The 23,205-nt window shown below is 40.4% G+C and overlaps 1 protein-coding gene across 1 annotated transcript in view; it reads left to right on the top strand.

Moving 5' to 3' along the window:
* The window catches only part of SYNE2 (spectrin repeat containing nuclear envelope protein 2), a 197,256-nt gene that overhangs the window by 65,378 nt on the left and 108,673 nt on the right, over positions 1 to 23,205 (top strand). The window contains exons 41-55 of the mRNA XM_075104124.1: positions 531 to 700; positions 3,040 to 3,352; positions 4,056 to 4,220; positions 5,053 to 5,409; positions 5,910 to 6,044; positions 6,870 to 7,031; positions 8,408 to 8,554; positions 11,907 to 12,062; positions 12,453 to 12,718; positions 13,875 to 15,984; positions 17,627 to 17,949; positions 18,925 to 19,069; positions 20,107 to 20,322; positions 20,707 to 20,972; positions 21,467 to 21,623. Coding sequence (XP_074960225.1) covers positions 531 to 700; positions 3,040 to 3,352; positions 4,056 to 4,220; positions 5,053 to 5,409; positions 5,910 to 6,044; positions 6,870 to 7,031; positions 8,408 to 8,554; positions 11,907 to 12,062; positions 12,453 to 12,718; positions 13,875 to 15,984; positions 17,627 to 17,949; positions 18,925 to 19,069; positions 20,107 to 20,322; positions 20,707 to 20,972; positions 21,467 to 21,623 — 5,088 coding nt within the window. The remainder of the gene's footprint in view (positions 1 to 530; positions 701 to 3,039; positions 3,353 to 4,055; positions 4,221 to 5,052; positions 5,410 to 5,909; positions 6,045 to 6,869; positions 7,032 to 8,407; positions 8,555 to 11,906; positions 12,063 to 12,452; positions 12,719 to 13,874; positions 15,985 to 17,626; positions 17,950 to 18,924; positions 19,070 to 20,106; positions 20,323 to 20,706; positions 20,973 to 21,466; positions 21,624 to 23,205) is intronic.

Raw genomic sequence — 23,205 nt, 5'->3', positions numbered from 1 at the left:
GTGTGCCTTCCCATCATAGCCTACTCCAGAGCTGGGGAGGGAGGTCATTAACGGAGCTGAGGCATCTGGAGAGCATCTGCAAAGTGTGTGGCTTCTCGGGTGTTCTGCAAGTGCTGTTGTGCTGGGCCGCTCCACTGCCTGGGTGGGTCTCTCAGGCCCCAGTGTCCTCTTTGGTGTCTCCCCTCTCTGACTACTTAGGATGAGGATGCTGGGATTTACGTGTTTCATTCTGTGGAAGTGGTAGCATTGTGACAAATAATGTCTCCCTAAGATTTGGAGCTTTTTTAATTGTCAGCACAGTATTTGTTTTGTTATGTAGAGAATAATTAATAAATCTGCTTCATTATTCTAGCCTTTCTAAAACTAGATGATCTATCCATTTATGTATCAGTTATGTGACATATTGGAAGGAGAATTCTATTGTCTTGAACAGCAGCGTGCAAAGTATGAAAAAATCATTGGTAATACCTTTTATTCTGTAACCAAAAAATAGTTGTATATGTCCTGCTTCTGCTTCTTGTTTAATACAGGAAATCACAGCTCTCAAAGATGCAGGAGAGGCCAAAATGCAGAACATGGTAGCTCTAGGAGAAAATTTAATGAGAAATGAGAAAATTAAGAAGCCAGTGGTTCAGCAGACTATTTCTGAGCTCCAGAACCAGTGGGAAAGCATCTGTCGATTAGCCACTGAATATAGAAGGTAATATGGAATTTGCCAAGAGGCAGTACAGATCAACTTTCTTCTCTTCTTCTTCAACCAGTTCCATTTAATTTGTGTTCTTTGGGGACAGAACAAGATACCTACAAAAATACTTGTATTTCTGCAGTGTTGTGGAGGGGCAGGTCACAGTTTGGACCGAATGGTCAAGTAGGAGGTGTAAGGCGGGTGGCAGGACAGCTGATGGGGTCTGCCCAGCTGCCCTCAGATTCCCTTTTGATACTGAAGTAGCTCAGTCACTCTTGGGGGAAAAAAAAAACCCAACAAAAAAAAGTGCATCCGATGTTGCTTGTTCCATTAGACTGTGCAGGGAGGGCGCACTGATTTAACCACTGCTGTGGCCCTTCGCTGCAATGTGATCTGGGTTCTGTGCCCCAGGCATAGTCCCCCAGCACAGGTAGGATCTACCCTTGCACAGATTCATACTGCTTCAGGGGAGCATTTTGGGGTAAATCCAGGAGACTGGGATTTTTAGAGTAGAGTTTTTAAAGCCTGGTTTATTCTGGCTCAATGAGAGGCTTTCTCGGCTGCAGCAGCTGGTATTGTTAAGTCAGCAAAGGCACTTCAGTGCTGCTGGCAGTGTGGCAACTGTGTCAGAGAAGCAAATTGATTTTTTAAAACATGTCAGATGATTTTTTTTTTTTATTCAGGCAAGACCTGTTGTGACAGGTCAAGGGGTAATGGTTTTAAACTAAAGGAGGGTACATTTAGACTGCATATAAGGAAAAAAATTTTTACTATGAGGGTGGTGAAACACAGGCCCAGGTTGCCCAGAGAGGTGGTCGATGCCCCATCCCTGGAAACATCCAAGGGCAGGTTGGATGGGACTCTGAGCAACCTGATGTAGTTGAAGATGTCCCTGCTCACTGCAGGGGGGTCAGACTAGATGGCCTCTAAAGGTCCCTTCCAACCCACACCATTCCATGATTCTATGATTCCAGGTGTGTTGTGTAGGGCATAAACTGAAGTTCTGATTTTACACATGCAGACGCTTTCAAGATACTTCTCTGCCGTAAATTTCTTGAACCAACTTTCAGTAAAATCACTGGAACTTTACTGTTGAGGTCAATGGAAGCTAGAGTAGGCCTACTGTATAGTTTTTTTTAAGAAAATGGCCAGGGAATGAATTATTAAAAATAAGCGTGTTTGAGAATATTCAGTTGCCTTCTCTTGCTACTGAGCACTCAGTAAAAGCAGTACAAGTGGTGTTCAGAAAGACAGAGCTTTGGCTATATGAGATCCAGCACAGTGGAATGCAGAGAACCCTGTTCACAGTATGCTGAAAAAATGACAGGAGATGAGGTGGTCAACACGCCTGAAGAGATGCTCAGGACCTTGCAGGATCAGGCCTGTGAATAACAGATGCAACACAGTAGCGGCAGCCATGTGAAGCTGGAATAGGGAACTTGAAGCAAGAGTACTTAATGTATGTGAAGGTATGCTTTATTTGTCATTTGCCAAAAAAAAAAAAAAAAAAAAAGAATCTTGAGGGGCAAAAGCCAAAACACTTAAGCTTTGCTTTTGTCCTCATTTATCCTGCTGTACTTTACAGAATTACAGCCAGACTTTATTTATTTGGATTTGTTTGTGTGGGATCATATTTTCAAATGTTGGCATTTAAGTTCCATCTGGAAAATATCTGAGCTTCATCACTAAATGTGAACATAAAAATGTTACATTTTTTGTAACTGATCATAGTTGCATGTCTCCTGTGGACAAATGCAACCTGTTCACCTGCAGCAGATCAGCACACATGCTTATAAAGCACACAAGTTGAAATTCAATGTCAAGGTCAGGAAAGCAGGCCCTGGGCTGTGCTAACATGACCCATATTGCATTTGCTGGTTTTGTTGTCTGTATCTCTAAACCCCGCCCCTCTCCCCCCCCCTTTCAACCATCACAATGTGTCTCTTCTACGTAACATTCCCTTTCGGAAGGCTGTCATAAGAAGTTGTCAAGGAAAATATATTCATAGCCATATTGTAGTTTTTAAACAGAATTTCTGCTGTAATGAAAAGTGAAAAATACAGAGCATGAGCCTCACATCTCAGATGCTAGAAACTATGGGTTTATAGGTTAAGGTTTAAGAGGGTTAGTCACTTGTCCTGCATTTAAGTCCAGTTTGGCAGTAATAACTTCAGTGTTTTTCATTTTCATCTTCTTGAAAATTCTAGTCTAAAGCTGACCAGTAATTTAAAACCTGAAGAAAAGTATTCAGTATGCTCATTTATTCTAATGGTTGACTTGTTCAAAATTTGACATGTTCTAGGTAACGAATAAAAAAAATTTTTAATATTACTAAACACAGTATTTTTTCTTAGCCCTCAAGAGCAACTTCAGTTCAACAGGGAGGAACATAAGAGAAGCAAAGAAGATCTGAGACTGGCTCTAACTGAACTGGAGAAACAGCAACAGGAGATAGGTTTTGCCCTTCAGCCTGGTTTGCGGGAGAAACAAGCTCAGCTGACAAACTATGCCGACCTCCTGCAGAAAGCAGAAGATTTAACTTCCCGATTTAATGAACTGAAAAGCCAGGAAGATCACCTGCAGGGTCACACTGGGGATCCTTGCTTCACAGAGGTGGAATGGCTGGAATTAAAGCATCAACATGAAAGTCTGCTCAGCCAGCTACAGGTTGGAACCTCACTCTCTCTCCTTACGAGATTATGGGTATGCCTGTTGGTTGCAGTTCTCACTGCAGCCTGTAGTGTCATTCAGCTGGCAAGTTTATGGGTAAAACTGGGAGTGGTTAAAGTTCCTCTGCAGAAGGGCGGGGAATTCCCCTCTCTCTTTTACTGTGGGGAAAAAAAAGCACCAGAAACTCAAATTTTTCACCACATTGTGCTTTGCAGAGCAATAAATATTTTTTAAAAAGAGACCAAGGTAAGTGTGAAGAATAACATTTTATAGCTGTATAAGCCACGGTATTTTTTTTTTCCCCTTTTGGAAGGATGAATGGCTTTTTTGCTGCATCTTGTTTGTTGTTATTGGTTCTACCCAGTTTAGTGCAAATTGCATTTTCACCCTATGTGGCATTCTACATCTAATCTTTCATCCACTGTGGATAGAAAACATCCCCATTAGAAGTACATTCTTAGGGAATGCAAACTCTTCTGCTTCCTGCTACTAATGAAGATTTTGTTCCTGGTGGAGTCCAATATGCACTGGGAAGAGGGCAAAATATCTTCTGTGCACCTGTGATTAGCTGGATATTTTATGTGAAACAGGCAAGGCTTTTGTGCTGCTGAGGTCCTGGAAAAGCTGTGACAGTCTGTAGATAAGTTATATTTGTTTGAGTTAATGGTGGACTAATCCTTAGAAACTGCTTTGTTTCTAGTCCATAGTGCAGACATTGGAAAGTCGTGTTCAAGAGCATCAGCAGTTTCAGGATATGGTAGCAGGCCTGAGCACCGAGCTGAAAACTGTATCTGAGAGGCTTGCTGATTGTGAAGGTCCAGCAATGCAACCACCATCAGCTGAGCAAGACCAGTTGAAATCACAGGTATGTTGGAGGTTTTCAGCATGGAGAAAGTGGGTCTATGCCCTAGGGGCTTGTAGACACCATCACATTTGTAATAGAGAGCTGCTAATTATGTTAAACTGAAAAGCTAAGAAACCTTTCTAAAATTTGTAGTATATATGGTGTTCCTTTTATCAAGATAATTGTAGGCCTAAAACAATTCTTAATGAACTGAGTGGACCTTTACCGTCAGCTGAACTGAAGGTAGACTTGTCCTAACTCAAGCACACAGGCTTCTTCAGTTTGGTTGGTAGGGTTTTTTTCCCTCTCTGGGCATAATGAGGAAAGAGATCATTAAATTTGGTGTTAGTAAATCTCTTTAAATTAGCCAGAGTAGAAAGCTTAGGAAAAAGTCGATGAGCCAAGTTCAGTTTTAAGAAGTGTCCTTCGTGCATAAGTAGACATTCTTTTGCACTTTGGCAGAATGGATAAGTCTTGTAGCTGTGAGGGTAGAGAGATGCTGAGAGCTGAAACCATAGCTTAGATATGGATCGCTGCAATTCCCCTTCATCCAGAATTTGCTATACCTCTAACAAGTAACAAGGAATAGGAGAACTTAGAAAGATCACCATGCACCTCACAGCATACTGTCTGATCATTTTATCATTGTCGTAATGCTTATAGCTTCAGGTGTTCTCTGTTCATAAAAATGGCTGACTAAAATTACTGGTTTAGTATTTGACTTTCTGCAGCAAATAGGTCTGCATGTACTTTTCAGCACAGTTTGTTGTTCACAACAAATATTTACGATTTTAGTGATTAAGTATATCAAGTGAAGATACTTTTCAATAAAATGTTTTCTTCGTGTTTAAAGGAACAACAAGCACCTCTTAGTCGATGTGAAGACACATTAAAGAAGATTTTGGTTTTAGCAGAAACTGTTAAACAAAACACCTCTTCACCAGGACAGAAGTTTATTAAGGATGAGATTGAAACACTTCAGAGTGAACACAGGAGTCTGGAAGAAAGACTTGAAAATGTCAAGCAAAAGGAAGAAAATATTTTCAGTGAAGCCCTTCAGTTAAAAGATGAGTTCGGTAATGAAATACAAATGGAAGATAAGGCAGATACAATGCTGAAGAGAGAGATACAGATCACTTCTGATACTCCTGTCGCTGCAGAAGAGAGCCCCACAGCAGTAGAGTTAAACGAGCCTTTAGAAATGCTTGATGTGAGTATATTTCTTTACAGTAACGACAGTGGAAGATTGGTTAAAGAGGCATGTGCCTCTCAGATGTTTTGTATAGCACATCCTATATTGCATCCTTAATTTCATTGAAACTAAGTCTTCTGTAAATATGTGTCTAAGTCAAAGATGTAGAGAACTCCTTTAACTTGTTATAACAAGTCTGTAATGAGCCAATAATGTCTGTTCCAAAGGGCAGTTTTCCTTTTAAACACAACCTGTGTATAGCTCTCTTGCACGTAATTAGAGCAGGTATCCTTGGTCAGGACACAAAGGGAGAAGGTGTATAGATGAGAAAACTGCAGATACGCCTCTGCCAAAGAACTTAGAGCTTCTCTCAAACCAGTGAGACTTGTTTAGAACTGCAGCACAATGTTTGTCCTGTTTGTTTTCATAGATAATAATTTTTGCCATTCAGAGTTCTAATGTTAAAATACAATGTTACAGTCACACAAGCAGGTTTTCTTTTATATCATTTCTCTTAGGGTCAAGATGTAAATGGAAGTATGTCAAAGACAAATGAGCAAAATGATCCACTTTTGGGGGAAGGCAGTGTGTTGTCAGACAGCCCATTACAGGGTATCCATCAAAGCAAGGACAGATTGGGGCAGACTGTTCAGGTGCCTGACAAATATGTTCTGATACATGTCAGTACATAGATATATGTGTGTGTTTGTCTGTTCTCCAGAAATGTATACGTAATTCCTTAAAACCTGTAGTCTTACAGAGACATATTTTCCTTACCTGATGAAAACAACAACAAATTATGTTCTCCAAATCGTCCCCTCAGGCTTGCACATGCGAAGTGGGCAAGAGATGAATTTATGATCTCTCCAAGCCCCCAGGGCTTGGACCCACTTTCTCTGTGATGCAGAACCTGCAACATACCTGTGACTTCAATGGGTTTTGCCACCCACACTGACAAAGTAGGTAATGAGAGGTCACTAACCTGGAACTGCTGTCTTTAGGGGACCTCAGGACATTGACACTGTAAATGACTTCACGTGTGCAGGATCCTGAGGGAACGATTTGGAGAACTCCCTCATTGACCTGACCACTGAGTGATAACAGTAGCTGGGAGAGATGACCCAAAATATCAGAGTGGAAACCATCCATACCGGGATTTCTGGAGAAGGAGGAAGATCAATAGTTAGAGTTGCCAAATGTGTCTAAGCAGAAGCTTCTATGACAGTATTACAAATCATGTGAGCATTTACTCCTGTTGGATTTGTGTTTCATAGTGATTAAGGTCCCAATACAGCAAACTGATCTGAGCAGGTGTTTCCAAGAGTCTCTGGGTTTGGGTTACCTTGGCCTTTTCCTTCATTCATTAAGCTAAGCTGAAGCTAGAGTAGACAGCTTGTAGAGTGTGACATTCCTTAGTAAACTTAGATTTTGGACTGTGACTTTTAATGGTTATAAACATTTTGTGTTTTTCAAATCAGGGGGAGGCTGATGAAGAGAGCCCAGGTATGGACAAACATGATAGGGTCCAAGAGGATGTTCTGGACAGTGTGGTTCCAGGTGGTGAAGCAGAAGCGGAAAGGCGTCAGGATGGTCTGGGTATTGAAAGTGATGAATCAAGAAAGGAAACATGTCCAGCAGAGGTAATTGGATGTGAGATTACATAAGAGGGATTGAATTTGAAGGTATATGTATACATTTTAGTTGCAGTGGGTATATACTAATAATTAATAAAAAACTCAAGTTACACTGAGGTATTTTTGCCTGATGTGCTGTATACTTATTATGTGTTAACTCTCTGAATCCTTTCCTGTACATTTAAAATTAGTATGGAGGGGTTTGGATTTTTTTCATTATCATGGGCTGCCACAAAGTGGTTTGCTGAGGATATTGCCTTCCAAGTCACCTGGACATATTGTGAAGTCTTCCTACCATTTTGCTTGAATAGTGTTATTTTGTTTTAGTCTTTTTCATTTATTTAGATTTCTTATTTACATACTTACTTTGCATGTGTGAGGTTGCCTTTGAAATGCTGTGTCCTGTTTGGTGCACCCTGGTACAAGGGGAATTTTGACAAACTAGAGCAGTGTTTAGGAGCTGCAGCCATAATTAGTGGGAAGAGGCTAAGTTCTGGTTGGACGTGAAAAGTCTGAGGGGTCTCGTTGCTGTCATCCCCTCCCTGAAGGGGTGTTATAGAGAAGACAGAGCCAGTCTCTTCTCAGACCTTGAGTTTTAGCAAACTGTTTGAGATGCTGAAAGCAGTGTAGCTGTGACAAGGTGGAGCACAGTGTGCACTTGTGAGCTTGCTGAGAATTGGGGTACATTTGTTCATTCTGGGTTGCAGGTGGGCTACTTTCAGTACATACCCTATCTGACTTGCAGCCACTAGCTCTGATATCCGTGCAGCACAGATAGGTCCCTAATGCTGTGCTCTCCACCATGGTCATGCTGTAAGGATTTGCCATTCTTTATTTTGTGTAGGTGGCTGTTTTATTTTATCTGTCCCCAGATGATAAACAAACTCAGGCAGAACTTACAGTCAGCAAATACCTTAGCATGTACATACAGCAAACTCCCAGCTGCCCACGGGAATATCCTGCCTGGTGATAGGCTGGGTGTCTAACCACAGACTGTCTGTCTACAGTACAAGTACAAGACTGGAGCCTTAGGAAGAAGCTAAACCTTTTAAAAAATGCATTCAAACTGCATCCAGGGGTACACAGTTCAAGGTCCATGCTTAGAATAATGAAACATGAACAGGGTAGGTCAGAGGAAGAACACTTGCAATCTGCAATTTTTCTAAAAATTTATAAAAAAATTACAGCACTGCTTCTTCTAAATGGTTTCTTTTGCCATAACCTTGCCCAAAATAAATTATAAGATGTAATTGTGGTTTTCCTCGTCTGCCTATAATTATGGGCTTCGTATCTTTGTCACCTCAAGCACTGCAATTACTATTCAGTAGGTTTGATTAGGGCTTTTTGGTTACTTGTTTCTTTTCTTTTTCTTACACCCAAAGGAGAAACCTAGTGATGTCAAGAATCAGTCATATAAAGAAGACGTGGAGCAGGTTCAACAAAGGATGTGCCAGAAGAGTCAAGTCCTGAAATCTGCAGCAGCTGAAAAAGATGGTCTGGAGTCTAACCCCCCAGTTCTTGCACGTGAGGTAACCCACATTGTGTTATTCCAAGCTGCATTTGTCAGTCATTGAATTTTTGTTTCTACATGGGCTTCAGCTGAAGTTCTGCTCTAAAATAAGAGGCAATTACTGTCACATCAAAATCAAGACTATTGTGTATGGTTCTGCTTTATGTCCATGGTAGTTCTGAACTTCGGATAAAGTGCTAGCCACATCATATTTCTCAGTGGATCTGTTCAAAAGAGCAATTTTCGTTTTCAGAGCCATCATAATCAGTCTTTATTTTATGATATTTAGATTTTCTCTTTAAATTGTTAATCAGTGGAACTTTTTTCCATGTTATAGTTAGCTGTGATAGTCTTTGCCCTCACAAGGAAGGCAGATAAGAAAACTGAAATCCAAGGGTGATCCAACATAAGAAAATAAATTAAATAAAATAGGAAAAGGAGAATGAATTCAAGCAAATTAATAACAAGGTACAGGATGCTGTTGGCCTTCTTGGCCACCTGGCCACGCTGCTGGCTCATGTTCAGCCAGCTGTCGACCAGCACCCCCAGGTCCTTCCCCGCCAGGCAGCTCTCCAGCCACTCCTCCCCAAGCCTGTAGCGTTGCGTGGGGTTGTTGTGATGGAAGTGCAGGACCCGGCACTTGGCCTTGTTGAATCTCACACAACTGACCTCAGCCCATGGATCCAGCCTGTCCAGGTCCCTCTGTAGAGCCTTCCTACCCTCAAACAGGTCAACACCCCCACCCAGCTTGGTGTTATCTGCAAACTTACTGAGGGTGCACTCAGTCCCCTCATCCAGATCATTGATAAAAATATTAAACAGAACTGGTACAGAACTGGTACAGATCAGGCACAGTCAACATGGGTTCACGAAGGGAAAGTCCTGTTTAACTGATATCCTTCTATGATAATGTCACCCACCTAGTAGATGAAAGGAAGGCAGTGGATGTAGGTTTTCTGGATTTTAGTAAGGCTTTTGATACTTTTCCTCACAGCATCCTTCTGGACGAGTTGTTTAGCTGTGGGGTGAGCAAGTTCATGGAGCTTTGGGTGAAGAACTAACTGAAGGGGAGAGCTCAAAGGGCTCAATTCTAGGGCCAGTTCTGTTCAATATATTTATCAGTTATCTAGATGCAGGAGTCGAACACACTATTAGCACATTTGCTGATGATACCAAACTAGGAGGTGCTATTGACTCTCTTGAGGGACAAGATGCCTTGCAGAGGGATCTAGATAGATTGGCGCATTGGGCAGTGATTAATGGGATGAAATTTAACAAGTCCAAATGCCAGATCCTGTACCTGGGATGCAGTAATGCTGGGCACAAGAATAAACTGGGAGAGCAGTGGCTGGAAAGCAACCCTGCAGAAAGGGATCTGAGGGTGCTGGTCTATTCTATGCTATGCTATGCTATTCTACTTTATCGCTTGTTCTTGACTAACTGTAAAATTATCAGTAACTACATATTCTGTTCTGAATTGACTGATTTTCACTTCTAAACGTGATCTGTTGATGTTTGTATTCAATTGATTTGGAGCTTGCAAAGGGAAGGGAAAGTTGATTCTGCTGATTTCCTGAGGAAGGTGTTGGATAAGAAAGGATTTAGGCTGCGGGCGAGAAGCCAGAGTCATGTTCGGCGTTTTCTCACTGGCCTGCACTGCAAAGAGTCAGCAGGGGAGCCCTGAAGGACAGTAGCTGGTTAGCAACACCATTCTCTTCCCTTCTCCTATTTTCCTCCCTCTCCAAGCATCTGATGGACTGAAAAACTGTGGGAAACATTAAAACTCTGTGTGGGGAGATTGACACTATCTATGTGTCTGTGTATCCGGGGAGGCAGTGCCCTGGTGTATGTAGAGAACATCATACAAACAACCAAAGCGTGTACACAGTAATCCTGAGGTTTTTCTTAGTGTCAGGACACTTACTTTTCTCTGTGTTTTGATGCGTTTATATTTCACTCTGGTAAAGTGAATTTCCTCCTGACTCTATGATAGCTTAGCTGAGTTTTTTTCTGCTTACTTCAGTTCTACGGCACTCCAAAGTCTCTTTAAGATGAAATCTTATGTCTGAATTGATATAACCGTAATTGATGTATACACAGAGAAATGGAAAAGTTCTCTGATTGACTATTTCATGAGTGGTGTCCTTCAGTTTCGACTGAAAATAACCAGAAGAGTTCAAATAAATAGAATTATTCTTTTTTGATAATGTCTACAATGTGCTGCATATTTCCCGCCCTTGGAAGCAGGTATATTTTGGATAGCTCATGATCCACAGAGAGGCAGACAACAGTGACAGCTTACAAGTGATATGGCTGCAGGGATAGCTGGCTGCTTCCTAGTAAAATAGTATCTAAAGTTTACAGTAAGTTTATCAAACAAGAATTTTTTATCGTTGCTCATTTTATATGTTGGTACCATGGAGAAGCTCACACTGTAGTCATATCTGTATATTTGTACACATTCACTGACATGAAGTCTATATGTGGAACAGATCACAGTTTAGACCAGATACAGATGGGTACTGGGAGAAGGGAAATGCAGAAAGGTTTTTACGGTATCGCCATGTGACCCAATAAGCCTGTGACATTTCATTTATGTTGTTGTGTGCAGTAGCTGAAGGTGATCTAGAGGGTTATGTTTTACATCTGAACTGGGGCTGGCTAAGGGCATTCACTTGGGCAATGACCTCAGCTCAGCTGATGGGCTGTTAAACCTGGTCACACCCCAAGTGACTTGTCTTTCTGTCATTGTGGGAATTGACAGCAGTGCCATGGACTGGCTCTGGAGCCCCCCATTCCCTTCCTCCCCATCCCGACTGAGACATGCTCCCTAATGCTCTCATCTTGCCCCTGATTTTGGATAGCACTTGTGGCAGTAGCAGCTGTGGCTTTGTGTCACAACCCAGCTGCTTCATGCATGAGTCGCCCTATGAAGAACAGTTGAAGAGATGGTCCTGGTGGAGGACACAGCAGTATATCAAGGCAGGTGCTGAGTGGAAGGAACGTGGGTGTGAGGAGAGGTTAAATGTCCAAGAACATGTAAGGAGGAAGGGGAGAAGACAGGATAGACCTGTGCATTTATTAGTAGCAGAGGTGGGTGCAGGGAGGATGTTATTTGAAGGTGGGGATATCAGAGTTTCAAACTTAAAATGGTGGGGAGAGATTTCAGAGCTATATGAGCAGTGCTGGCAAGCCAGGGTGACTGCAGAGGTGGGGGTTAGCGATGGAGATCCCAGCCTCTGGGTCCTGGTTGACCCACTGATGCTATGGGGGAAGCCACAGCAGGCTTAATCAGGTGAAGCAAAGTGTTGCAGTCAGAAAACTTGTTGGTTCAGGACTTTCAGAAATAAGAATCCTGTTTTGCATGGTAGGACGCAGGTGCAGAAGTGGTTTTCCAGAAGGAACTATTTCCTGGATTGCAAGTAAACACTGAATATTTTGAAGAGGAACAAAAGGTCAATGAGCTGAAAAATGAAGTGGCTGAACTGGATATTGTTCTCATAAATGAACAACTAAAAGAGCTGGAGGTACGGAAATTGCAAAGCCATTCCTTATTGTCAATGTAGTGATACACTTACAGAAATATTCCCTTGGGCAAAACAGAATTGTTGCATATAGTCGGATCCAAGGTTTGATTGCATGTTTAGCCAGTTTGTCTACCAGGTAATCTAAAACCACTGTGCCTTAATGCAAATATGCCCATGTAAATACCGTATTTCGTACTGCTCTTCTAGAGTGCAGTAGTAAATAGACTTGTGGTTGCACGTGTGCTTCCATGATGTGCACAGTCTTGTGTGTCCATCTCCATGTGACTGTGCAAGCATATGTTTGTTGGTGTATCAGTATTTAACTGCATTTTATGCTGAAAGCTGGAAGTTCCTCTTTTAATCCTCTCTCTGTGGTGGGTTCAATTGTAGAATTTACAAACTGAACTGGAGACATGGAAAGCAGAATCTTTGCGTCCTAGTCGAGAAGCGTTTCCCAAGGCAACAGAATCAAACAGAGCAGAGCTGCAAACCACAGAGTCTGCAGTGCCTTGCTGGGACAGGCTGCTTCAAGAACTAGATGATGTTAAAGCAGTGAAGCAACAACAGTACTGCTTAATTAATGAATACCAAAAAAATCTTTCTGCCACACAGTCCTCGATGAGAAATTTGTCAACAGAAAAAGATAACATAAAAGCGTAAGTATAGTTGAGGGTTTCTCTTAGCAGGTTGCAGAACAAATATAGGCCTAGACCGAATTTCATGCCATACTTCAATAATGCTCAGACAAGAATATGGTGTTTTATCCATCTCGTTAACATTAGGTCACAAGGGAAGCCTCATAGGTTTGTAAGTTTAAACAGCCTTAAACAGAAACATTTCTGGTGGTTCTTCACTATCCTTTGGCAACATCTACTCTCTTTATTTTTCAGGCAAAATAAAGACATGGTTGCTGTGCTAAAAACCTATGCAAAAGCCATATCAAAATATTTTTGCAAAAGTATGACAGATGTGAAATATTAATTTTTCTTTAAGGACTCATCAGTTCTAATTTTTTCTGAGCAAAATATCTCATTGCTCTGAAATTAACCTTATTTCATAGGAAGAATTCTGTGGCAATAAATAAGTCTACAGTACCAATTCAGAGGTAACCAACACACACGAAATATTTAGTGCCTTTTATGAATTCATCTTCAGAACATGGAACTAGCCTATCAGTCACAATAATGCATCACAATAATTTGAAAATCTTTAAAATAATTTATAAAATTGTTGATTTAGATCAAAGAGATTTTAAAAAATTGAATAAAAATCTAGACGCTAAATGGATTTTAGGTGGGAATTTCAAAATGCTCCTGGAAACAAAAGATGAGTAGATAAACTCCTCCAAATTAATCTTGAAGGAATGGGAGTTTTTGAAGTTTTTCTTATAGCTAAGTTTTATCTTCATTGTAAATCAGAAATTACCATAAAATGTTAATTCACTTAGAGACGACTTAACACTATTGTTGATTCTTAAAATTTTATTTATCATAACGTCAAAGGGAGGCTACATTCCTTTAGGAAATGACACATTTTGTATTAGTATATACTACAGTTTTAGAGGATATACCTTAGAATAGACCTTTCTTGCAAAGATAGCTAGAAATAACTAATGCTGTATGGATTAGCAAGAAATAATAATACTGCAACAGTGGTTAGGAAGTTTGTGAGAGAATATTGAGAGATACATGTGATTGAGCAAATAAAGTGAATGAATAATTTTCTCAACATTGAAATAATCTTTTTAAAATGTGTCTAGTCCATGTTTTAGGAGAAATTTTTTTTTTAAAATGCTACTCATATTTTTGGCAGGGGTCCTATGAACAACGCGGTTCTTCTGGAGAAAATTAAGGCATACATAGAGTCCTTGCAAAAAGAAAGAGATGTCTTAAACCAATTGAAAACTCAGCAAGAAAGTTTATCTCAGCATTTAACATGCATGGATAAAGTGTTAACCGAAAGCCAAATGAGGCAACTGGAGCAATGGTGGCAACACATGGAACAAACAGTGCAAAAGAAACATGATCAAGTTGTGGCAGAAATCGATGAGTTTAACCTGCTTATGAATAAAGCACAGGATATTCAGAGACTGATACAAGAACAGTATTTACAAGCAGAGTTATATTCCTCAAACGAAGGAAAAGTCAAATACCCTGTTCTTTGGACCACAGAGCTGCAGGATATTAAACATGGTCTTTCTCTATTAAAACGAAGGATTGAGCTGCAGATGAAAAGAATTTGGAGCGATCAAGAGAAGGTAGCTTTGGAGAACTCTATACATGATTTGCAGAGCAAATTGGAAGCATTGTTAGCACAACAAACTCCTCAAGAGGATGTTCAGATCAGTGGTCCTGCTCTCATGAAATGTGAAATGATGAAGAGGCTGAAAGAAAGTATTTCATGGGTCAAAGGTTCGCTGTCCTCTCTTGATCAGAAAGCAGCACTTTTCCCCAGTGATATTAGATCACAGATCAGAAGCTGTCAGCTTACAAGCACAGAAGTTCTAAACAAAGAGGCTGCGATTGTATCCCTGGACTCTGGGCTCCAGCACATTGTTCCCAACTTGAAGCCAGAGGAGACATCTGATATGACTTCTCTTTTACAAACATTGCAGAATTCATACAAGGCTCTTGTTTTAAAAACAGCTCAAAGATTACAGCACCTAGAGCTCCAGCTGGAGGAGAGGCAGAAATTTATTGCAGAATTGGAAAAAGTTCACTGTCAGCTTCGAAATGGTGAGATGCTTGCCAGGCCTGACATGAACCAAACCAGCTCGTGGTCAGAATTAATCAAAAACCAATCTATTTTAAAGGAGATTTTAAAGGGCGTACAGGAAATAGAAGGGCTTGTCTCATCCCACTGTAGAGAGAGTCAGGCCACAGCTCGGGTACTGACCCTGTCTGAAAAACTATTTTTGACTGATCAGTTAAGAAGTCTGAAGAATAGAGCAAGGAAGACACAGAGGCAAATTCAGAGTAAACTTCATGAATTAGAAAGAAAGATAGCTGTCTACAGAGAGTTTGCCGAAGGAATAACTTCATTGCAGGGAGATCTTAATGATCTACACCATGGTGAAATGAACCTGGAAGAAGATGAATTATTAGGTGCCAAGCAAGAAGTGAAGGATAAATGTAAAGCACTTAGAGAAAAAGTATTAGGTTTTCAGTCCAGTTTGTCACAAATAATGAAGTACAAAGAGATCTTTGAATGCCTGGGTCTAAAATGGGACTCACAGCAGCTGGATGAATTGCAAACTAAATTTTTTAAAATTAAAAATAAAATTAAAGGGAAGATAATGCACTTTGATAATGTTGTTAGGGAATGCGATGAGATTCAAGCATTGCTAAATGAAATCCAGACAGTGACATCCACTGTAAGAAAAGAAGCTAACATCCTAAATGATAGCTCTAGCTCTTCTCCTGCTGAGAATCTTATATCTGCACAGATCCTGTTTCAGACAGTTCAGCAAATCTTGTACTTAATTGAGGAGGTAGCAAATCAAGTAAACAAGAATGAGGTCTTTGATACACCATTCAAAGAATCTAAGCGGAAGGAAATAAAGAGCCTGGAGAAAGATGTTGAGGAATTGAATCAGTTTCTTCAAAACTTTGTCTCTGGTCTCCAGTGTGTAAACAAGGAAGACACCCAGAATGAAGTAGAACATGTATTCCACACTATAAAGCATATTCAATCAGAGCTCCAGCAGCCACTTTTCTTAGAAATAAAAATGATGCAGTATGAAAAGATGCGATGGGAAGCAATTCAGAGTGTGATGCAAGCAAAGTTTTCTGCTATTAAATATATAATGGAAAAAGAGAGGGAAAACCAAGAAGAAAAATCTCTGGCTGCTGGTATGGAAACAAAATTAGAGACACTGAAAGATCATGAAATACAACTGAAGACAGATATTGCTGTCCGTGTTGTAAGTATATTTAATAAAAGTAAGGTATGGACATATATCTTTTCCCAATAATTAGATTAGGTGCCTGTGACTGTAATGTTTATATTTTCGTGACTTATCCTCCTTTTATTCTTACAACTGAATTGGCCCATCATCATCTCTGCATTGGTGAATATGATGGGAATCACGATAAGAAACTAAGGACACAGAGAAATTAGTTCTTTTCAGTTCAGTTTGATTATAATCAAGCAGTGGGGATTAGCACAAGAAAAGAAAGGTAAAGGGGAGGAATGAAAAGGTTGAGATATTGAGCTGAAGAGAGACTGGGTACAATTGTCCTGGGATTATTCTTGGGCCTGATTTGGTATAACATTTTCAATAGTGACACTGATAAAAAAAAAAAACCCAGAAGTTCCTTGTTTCTACTATAAAGAAAAGCTTACCAGTTCGGAGTGTTCAAGGAGAGTAAAGTTCAGGTCAAACCAATGTGATCAGGCCTCAGGGAGGGTGAGCAAAGGAAAGGCAACCGGGTTCCAAGGCTTTAACACAAGTATATAAAGCATTGATAAAGCATTGCTGGAGGATCATCTTCAGGGATTGGACAAGGTGATCTCCAGAGGTCCCTTCCAACCCCTATGATTCTGTGATTTCTCAGTCCACAAATGAGTCCAACAAACAATTCTACTTTTGGAAATTCTGTAGAATCGACCCAATTCTTGACGCCTTTGTCAGGAAAGATTCACTCAAATTAAAACAGATGCTGTTAGAGGGATGAGGAATGTTGAAAGCAGTTAATAAAACTGAATTTGGTCAACCTGATAAGCTAAGGGCAAGTGGCAAACCTAGCTGAGAAATTTAATCAGTCTGGAAAAGGACTGCTTAGGCTAAAGGGCAGAGTTAATACAAGGAGGAGGAGTTAGTGAATAAATCTATGTTGGAAACCAGAACAGTGGTAACCTTCATAGCAGAGAAGTTCTGGAATGTGTCCTGGTCAAGACGACCTGTGCCCTGACCGCCCAAGAGATCAATGGGTACAAACGAGGAACTATGAGGCAGTAGCTAATAACAGTGGGAGGGACTCACCATCTCTGACAGACTTATGGTCCTGTGCCAGATTTCCTGGTTTGCTGTGCTTCATCTTCGCTGCTTGGGTATTGTGTGGGAAGCACAATGCCAAAGTTTCTCTGCCCTGTGGGAATCCAAGAGCTGGCAAAATCACACATCATTCTGTGTATCAATACATATGAGAAGAGGTTTCAGTAAAGCAGTTTGGTAAGTCACAGTGGAGATATCTCCTGGAGCAGAATAACGCATCAACGTGTGGGCTTTTCTTGTCTAAACAGGATGGGTACTGCCATGTCCTTAAGGGATCTTACGGATCTTGTGTCCTGCCATCCTTCTCTGGACTTTTCCAGTATTGTCAGTTCCCCCATAGCCCCTGTTCCTATGGTTGAGGGCTATCAATCCATAGGTTACAGCACTGATCTGTGACTACTGAGGTAGCAGAGTACATTTGCCACGTGTCCTCTCTCGCCACCTCAGGCCAGTCTGGGAGCATTGGTCTCAAAGACAGCCAGGTGTGAAATTCTGAGAAGACCACTGGTAATCCAGAGGAGGACAGCAGTCCTTCTCAATTATTCCTTTGTCTTTTTAACACTTTCAGAGTGCTCTACAGGAGGCATATAAGACTGGTGAGCTTTATACCAAGGCTGTTCAGGGGGCTGCCAGGTTCCTTGAGGACTACGAAGCTCGAGTCCAGTCTGCCCCAGCAGAGCTCGGTAGCTCAGAGGAGGTCTGTCAAACCCCACAATGGAAACAAGAAGAATTCAACTCTGCAAAGGCTAACATAGAAAACCTGTACTCCAAGCTGAAAAACCTAGTGAAACCAGAAGACAAAATATGTCTGGGAAATACTTTAACAGAACTAGTCAATAAGAGTTTGGCATTAAGGAAGAAGGCTCAAAGAATGGAAGCTGATGAACAGAGGTAGGTTTAAGAGATCTTCCTAGGTCGTGTTCCTTATTAAGAGAAATTTGAGTCATAATAAATGCAGTGTTGTTTGTGTTCCGATAGAACCAGCAGAAAGAACTGTAAGCATTTCTGTTGTTCCTGGTTGTGATTGTAATGGAAGGGAAACTACCAGACAATAAGCATATTGCTAATAATTTACAATGCTGTCATTCTTAGTATATTCAGAAAGCATGTATGGGGCTCAGCTGACTGTCATATAGTACCAGAATCAAAAGAACGCACATTTCCACAGTCTCTAGTCCAGTGCTGGTGCAAGTTAGAACAGTTTTCAAAGGGGCCCTAATGCATGTCTTCCGTAGGCTATTCTGATGGCTGGAGAAAGTAAAGACCAAACAAGGCATCTGAAACAAACAAGAGATCTGAAGGGTCTCCAGATACATGTACAGAAAAAGTCTGAGAGATAGAGTAAAGGATTTTTAAATTGCTTGAATAATGATCCAGTGCTTCTGGTTCTATTGAGCATAGCCTTAAAATCTGCTTTTATAATCAAAGAACTGGAGGACTTTAAAGGGTTTGGTAATAGAAGAGAGGTGACAAGATATAGAAATAATACTTTGTGTGGTGTGTATAATTCCAACGTAGGGACAAATGGAATGTATGTTACAAACTGGGAACTAATTTTTGGGAATGTCTGAGGAGGATGGAGACTTAGATCAAGACATGCAATGCTTTTGAGCAGTTCCATGGCTGATACATGGATATACATACCTACATTTCTTTACCTGTGGGGCATTTATACCGGCATCTCTAAAGTATCTCAGGTATCAGACCTGAAGTGTATAACAAATGCAAATTGGAGATAACTTGCAAAATAGTACAGACTATTAGTTCATAAGATTTTTTTATTATTCTAGTGGTTGCTCCTCTCTCTAGTTGGAGAGAGGAGCAACCACAATAAAATTTAATTGGTCTATTAATTGTTTCCTACAGGTATTTTGAAAAATATAAAAGCTACACAAAAACCAAAGATAAGGTGTGTGATAATCTTAACAAACTGGAAAAGATGCTTAGACAGTCATTTTCTCAAATACCAACATCTTATAAAGAAGCTTTGGAGCACTTGGAAGAAAGCAAGGTAAGAGATGCTTTGAAGAACTTGAAAAGCTCATGCAAAACTGTGATGTAGCAGCTATGCACAGCATATGATACTGTAGTAGAAAGAAGTAAAATTCTTTGCCCTGTATTTATATATATAAAGCCACAGAATATATTTATATACCTATAAAAAGACCAGATTGTAATTGGCCGTGTAGAATCATACAATCATAGAATGTCCTGAGCTGGAAGGGACCCACAAGGATCATCAAGTCCAACTCCTGTCCCTGCACAGGACACCCCAAATTCACACCATGACTCTGAGGGCACTGTCGAAGTGCTTCTGGAATATCGCCAGACTTGGTGCCGTGATGCCTCCCTGGGGAGCCTGTTCCAGTGCTCCACCACCCTCTGGGTGAAGAACCCTTTCCTAACATCCAACCTAACCCTCCCCGGCACATCTTCCTGCCATTCCCTTGGGTTCTATCATTGATCTCCAGTGAGAAGAGGTCAGTGCCATGTAAAATTAGTACATCTTATTGCTGTAGAAATCAAACATTATCTGTGCTTAAGACAATGTTGCATTTCTGTTCAGATCCCTCATTGCTTCTTTGCAGGACCAGCACTGATCAGATTTCTAACATTGCTGTTGTTTTCCCTCAGAAGTGAAAATTGGAGGATTTCCAGTTTCCCCACCCAGGACTCTCTTGCTGCCTGTCCCCGCCAGACCTCCACTATAACAAACCTCTTTGCTGCCTTCTCTTTTAGTACTCATCATATTACAGGCTTGTCATTTTATGTATTTGTAACTCCTGTTCATTTGTCTTCCTTTCCAAATAACCAGAAAGAACTACCTCATTGCCTGGGCACTCTGTTCTTCTCTCTGTTTTTTTGTTTTATTTACCCTGTCTTTCTCTGTAGTCTTAACCAACAGAATTCTCTCATTACAACCATATTTATCCAGCTCAGCCGGCTGACTGCCATTTTATTAGAGGATCCTAATCATGTCACCGAATGCTTCATTAACACTTTTGACCATACTGTTTTATTTATTTACTCGTTTATTTTTCCTATAAGATTTTAGTCTCCAACATTGACTCAGCTGAAGATGATCTTGTGAAGCTGAGGCAGATCTCTGGAGAGCTGATGAGATTATGCAAGAGAAGTGACCGGGCACTGGGCAGGATTGTAACGGTGCTGTGGGAAAATTGGCTGGGTTTGCTTGAGGCAGCAAAAGGGCTGGAAATTAACTGTGAAGAACGAAAGCAGGAATGGAAATTCATCAATGAAGAGGTGAGTTGCTTGACAAAGTGTAAGGTTTGGGCAACGTGGTAGGGATGGGGCCCTCAGTAAAATGGCATATAAAGAGCTGAGATCAGTGTGGAACATGATTTCCCACCCAGTGATCAGCCAGTTATCCCCAGCCTTTCTTGAACCTGGAGTCTAAAATGATGGGGATATTCATAGTACCAATTCTCTGAACCCAGAACAACTCTGTGCATGGTTATGTGCTTTGTTAGAGTAAACTTAGATGTTTTGGCACACTTCAGAGGTTCAAGCTCTCTGAGTATGTAATTCCCAGTACTTAGTCATGTGTATAAGTAAATGAATAATGTAACTTAAGGTGATGGAACAAAAAAGCACTTTATCTCATACTTTGACATGCTGTTTACTTAGCTGGAACGAGAAACAATAATTCTCGATAAGCTTCAGGAAGAACAGCCAGAAAGTCTGAAAGAAAAAGAAAAGGCTACCAGAGAGGAACTGGTGGAATTACTAGATTTTGTGAACTCATTTGAGGAAAACATCAACCAGCAACAGCTCCTCTTACTCTTACTTTTTCACCGAATAAGAAACATCCTGAATACATCTGAAAATAGTGAGGCAGAAGCTGCCCTTCCTGCCTTATGTGAGATAAAGGCAATGCAGGAGCGCTGTAAAAAGTAAGTGGTATGAAATTTCTATTGAAGATACGACATAGGACTACTTATAAGAACAGCATTTTATTGGGTATCAAAAATATATGAAAGCTGTAATGCACTTAAAAATGCACTTAAAAAGATAGTGAATGCCCTAGTGGGTCAGACCGATGCTTTACCTAACCCCAAAGGGAAATCTTTGTTAATGTCTTCTGCTGGGCCGGAGTTTTCAGACTCTGAGAACCTGAGCTGTGTTTGCTGTTTAAATATGCATGCTATCTGATGTGGTCTACCCAACATACTTTGTTTAGCAATATCTGAAGAACCATTTTTGAAGAAACTGAGACAATAAAGGACAGAAACTCAGAGTTTTAGTTACAGAAAATAATATTAAAATGCAGACAAATGTTGTTCCAGATACATATTTTAAAAATATCAGTATTAAGCATGCTCTTTGATTACTCCTACTTAGTGTAGAGTCTAACTCTTAATGTATTCTTGCTGGCAATCTTTCATAGGTTGTATGATAAGACTCAAGACCATAAGGATTCTGTACAAGCTGAGATTCAAGAGAGGAACAAGATTACTGAAGAAATAAGTGCGGTGACAAATGCATTGCAGAATGCTGCATCTGTGTTATTACAAGATGCTACTGGAAAGGCAGGACAACTGGAGGTTTGTAATGGCTCTATTATTGTGTGTGGACATTCAGAAAATGTTCTCTTTTATGCTGGGGCTTGAACTTGCTCTAAATAAAATTGGTGGCAAAGTATATGCATATGCACATTGACTTAAAGAGAATGAATCTGGCCCAGCCCTGCCATCCCTCCCTCTATGTGGTCCAGTTAGCAGCTGTAGAAGTCTTCCAAGATTGCAGAGAGATTCACAGCCAGTTGCATGCCTTTTAGGCTCAGTGTATATCCTGTGCCCCTTCCCCCTCTGCATGCCTAGCCAGGGCAGCTTCAGGTGCTCTGGATCTGATGTCCCATATCAGGGGGTTAACCTGGTACATGCATTTTAGAAATCAAATTGTGATCAAGACCACAGTCACCACCAGCAGCAACCAGCACTTTGCAGCAACCCAGTCTGTACATTTCTGTCATTTCAGTATATTTTTGTTATCCTTCTTTGAATTCTTGACTTTATGAAATGCTATTATTCCTAACACTTCTTGAATGTGGGTTTGTTTATTTATTATTAATTTTATGTTTCAATTTAGTCTTACTGTGTTTACATTACTATCTTAATTTTTAAATCTTGATAAAAATTTATTTTTAATTCTGTTTGAGTTATCTTTTAACTATAGAACTTTATAATTTATTTATTCTAGCCTACTAAGGTCTGTTACAAATTTGGGATCTCTGCTGAGTGTTGTGTAAAAACTAGTTGAGGGTCCCCACCATGTATTTTCTTTGGAAGGTGGATGCTTGAAGCTGGCAAAGGACTTGGGAAAGTACATAAGCCAAAGACCGTGGTAGCAGATATGAGCATTTTTCTAGGGGTTACCATGAGAGAGAAATGTTAACTACATCTTTAGAAAGTTCTGAAAACTCACAAGCCAGTATTACTGTGGTGCAACATTGTGGATATGTCTGAAAGGGTTGGTTTTCTATTTAAAATTATTTAGGATTAGAATTTAAAGTTGGGTCTGCTCTTTGACTTGGCTCTTTGTTTCCAGGAAGAAATGTTATCACTGCAGGTGCTTGATGCCTGCTCTTTTTCCTCACATCCAAACTGTCTGCTCTGAGCACCTAAAACTCACCTGTTCCTTTTGAGAAGATTCAGCTGAAAGGATTTAAAAAATCCTTAATTTTACCTAATAGCAAACATGAGTAAGCCAAAATCCGCAGGGCAATTTAATCCCTACTTCCAAAGAAAACCCAGTTTCTATAATATCTACAGCATTATTCAGGGCTCCATTGCACTTATTGAATGGAAATGCCTATTTCACTTCTAGATGACAAATCTAGGTTAGTCGGGTGGTGAAGTTGTAACTCACCAGCATAGACGAATATGCCAATTAGAAGTGATATCATCTAGTCCCCTAGGAAAAAAATTGGGACAATTTTGACATGCATCTGCTTTCCAGCTACATAACCTGTGAAATGTGAACATGCATTTATATACAGAAACCAGTTTGCAGAGACATGCTTTGTTTTGGAGACGAATGTTGTAGCATTCTTTCAAATTCAAGTCAGGGAATCTATAAACTCCTGTAAATGTTGGCACAATCTTAACTGGACCATTTGACAACAAC

This window comes from Phalacrocorax aristotelis, chromosome 9 (genome assembly GCF_949628215.1).
Source record: "Phalacrocorax aristotelis chromosome 9, bGulAri2.1, whole genome shotgun sequence".
NCBI lineage: Eukaryota > Metazoa > Chordata > Aves > Suliformes > Phalacrocoracidae > Phalacrocorax > Phalacrocorax aristotelis.
This window is presented reverse-complemented; position numbering and strand designations above follow the sequence as displayed.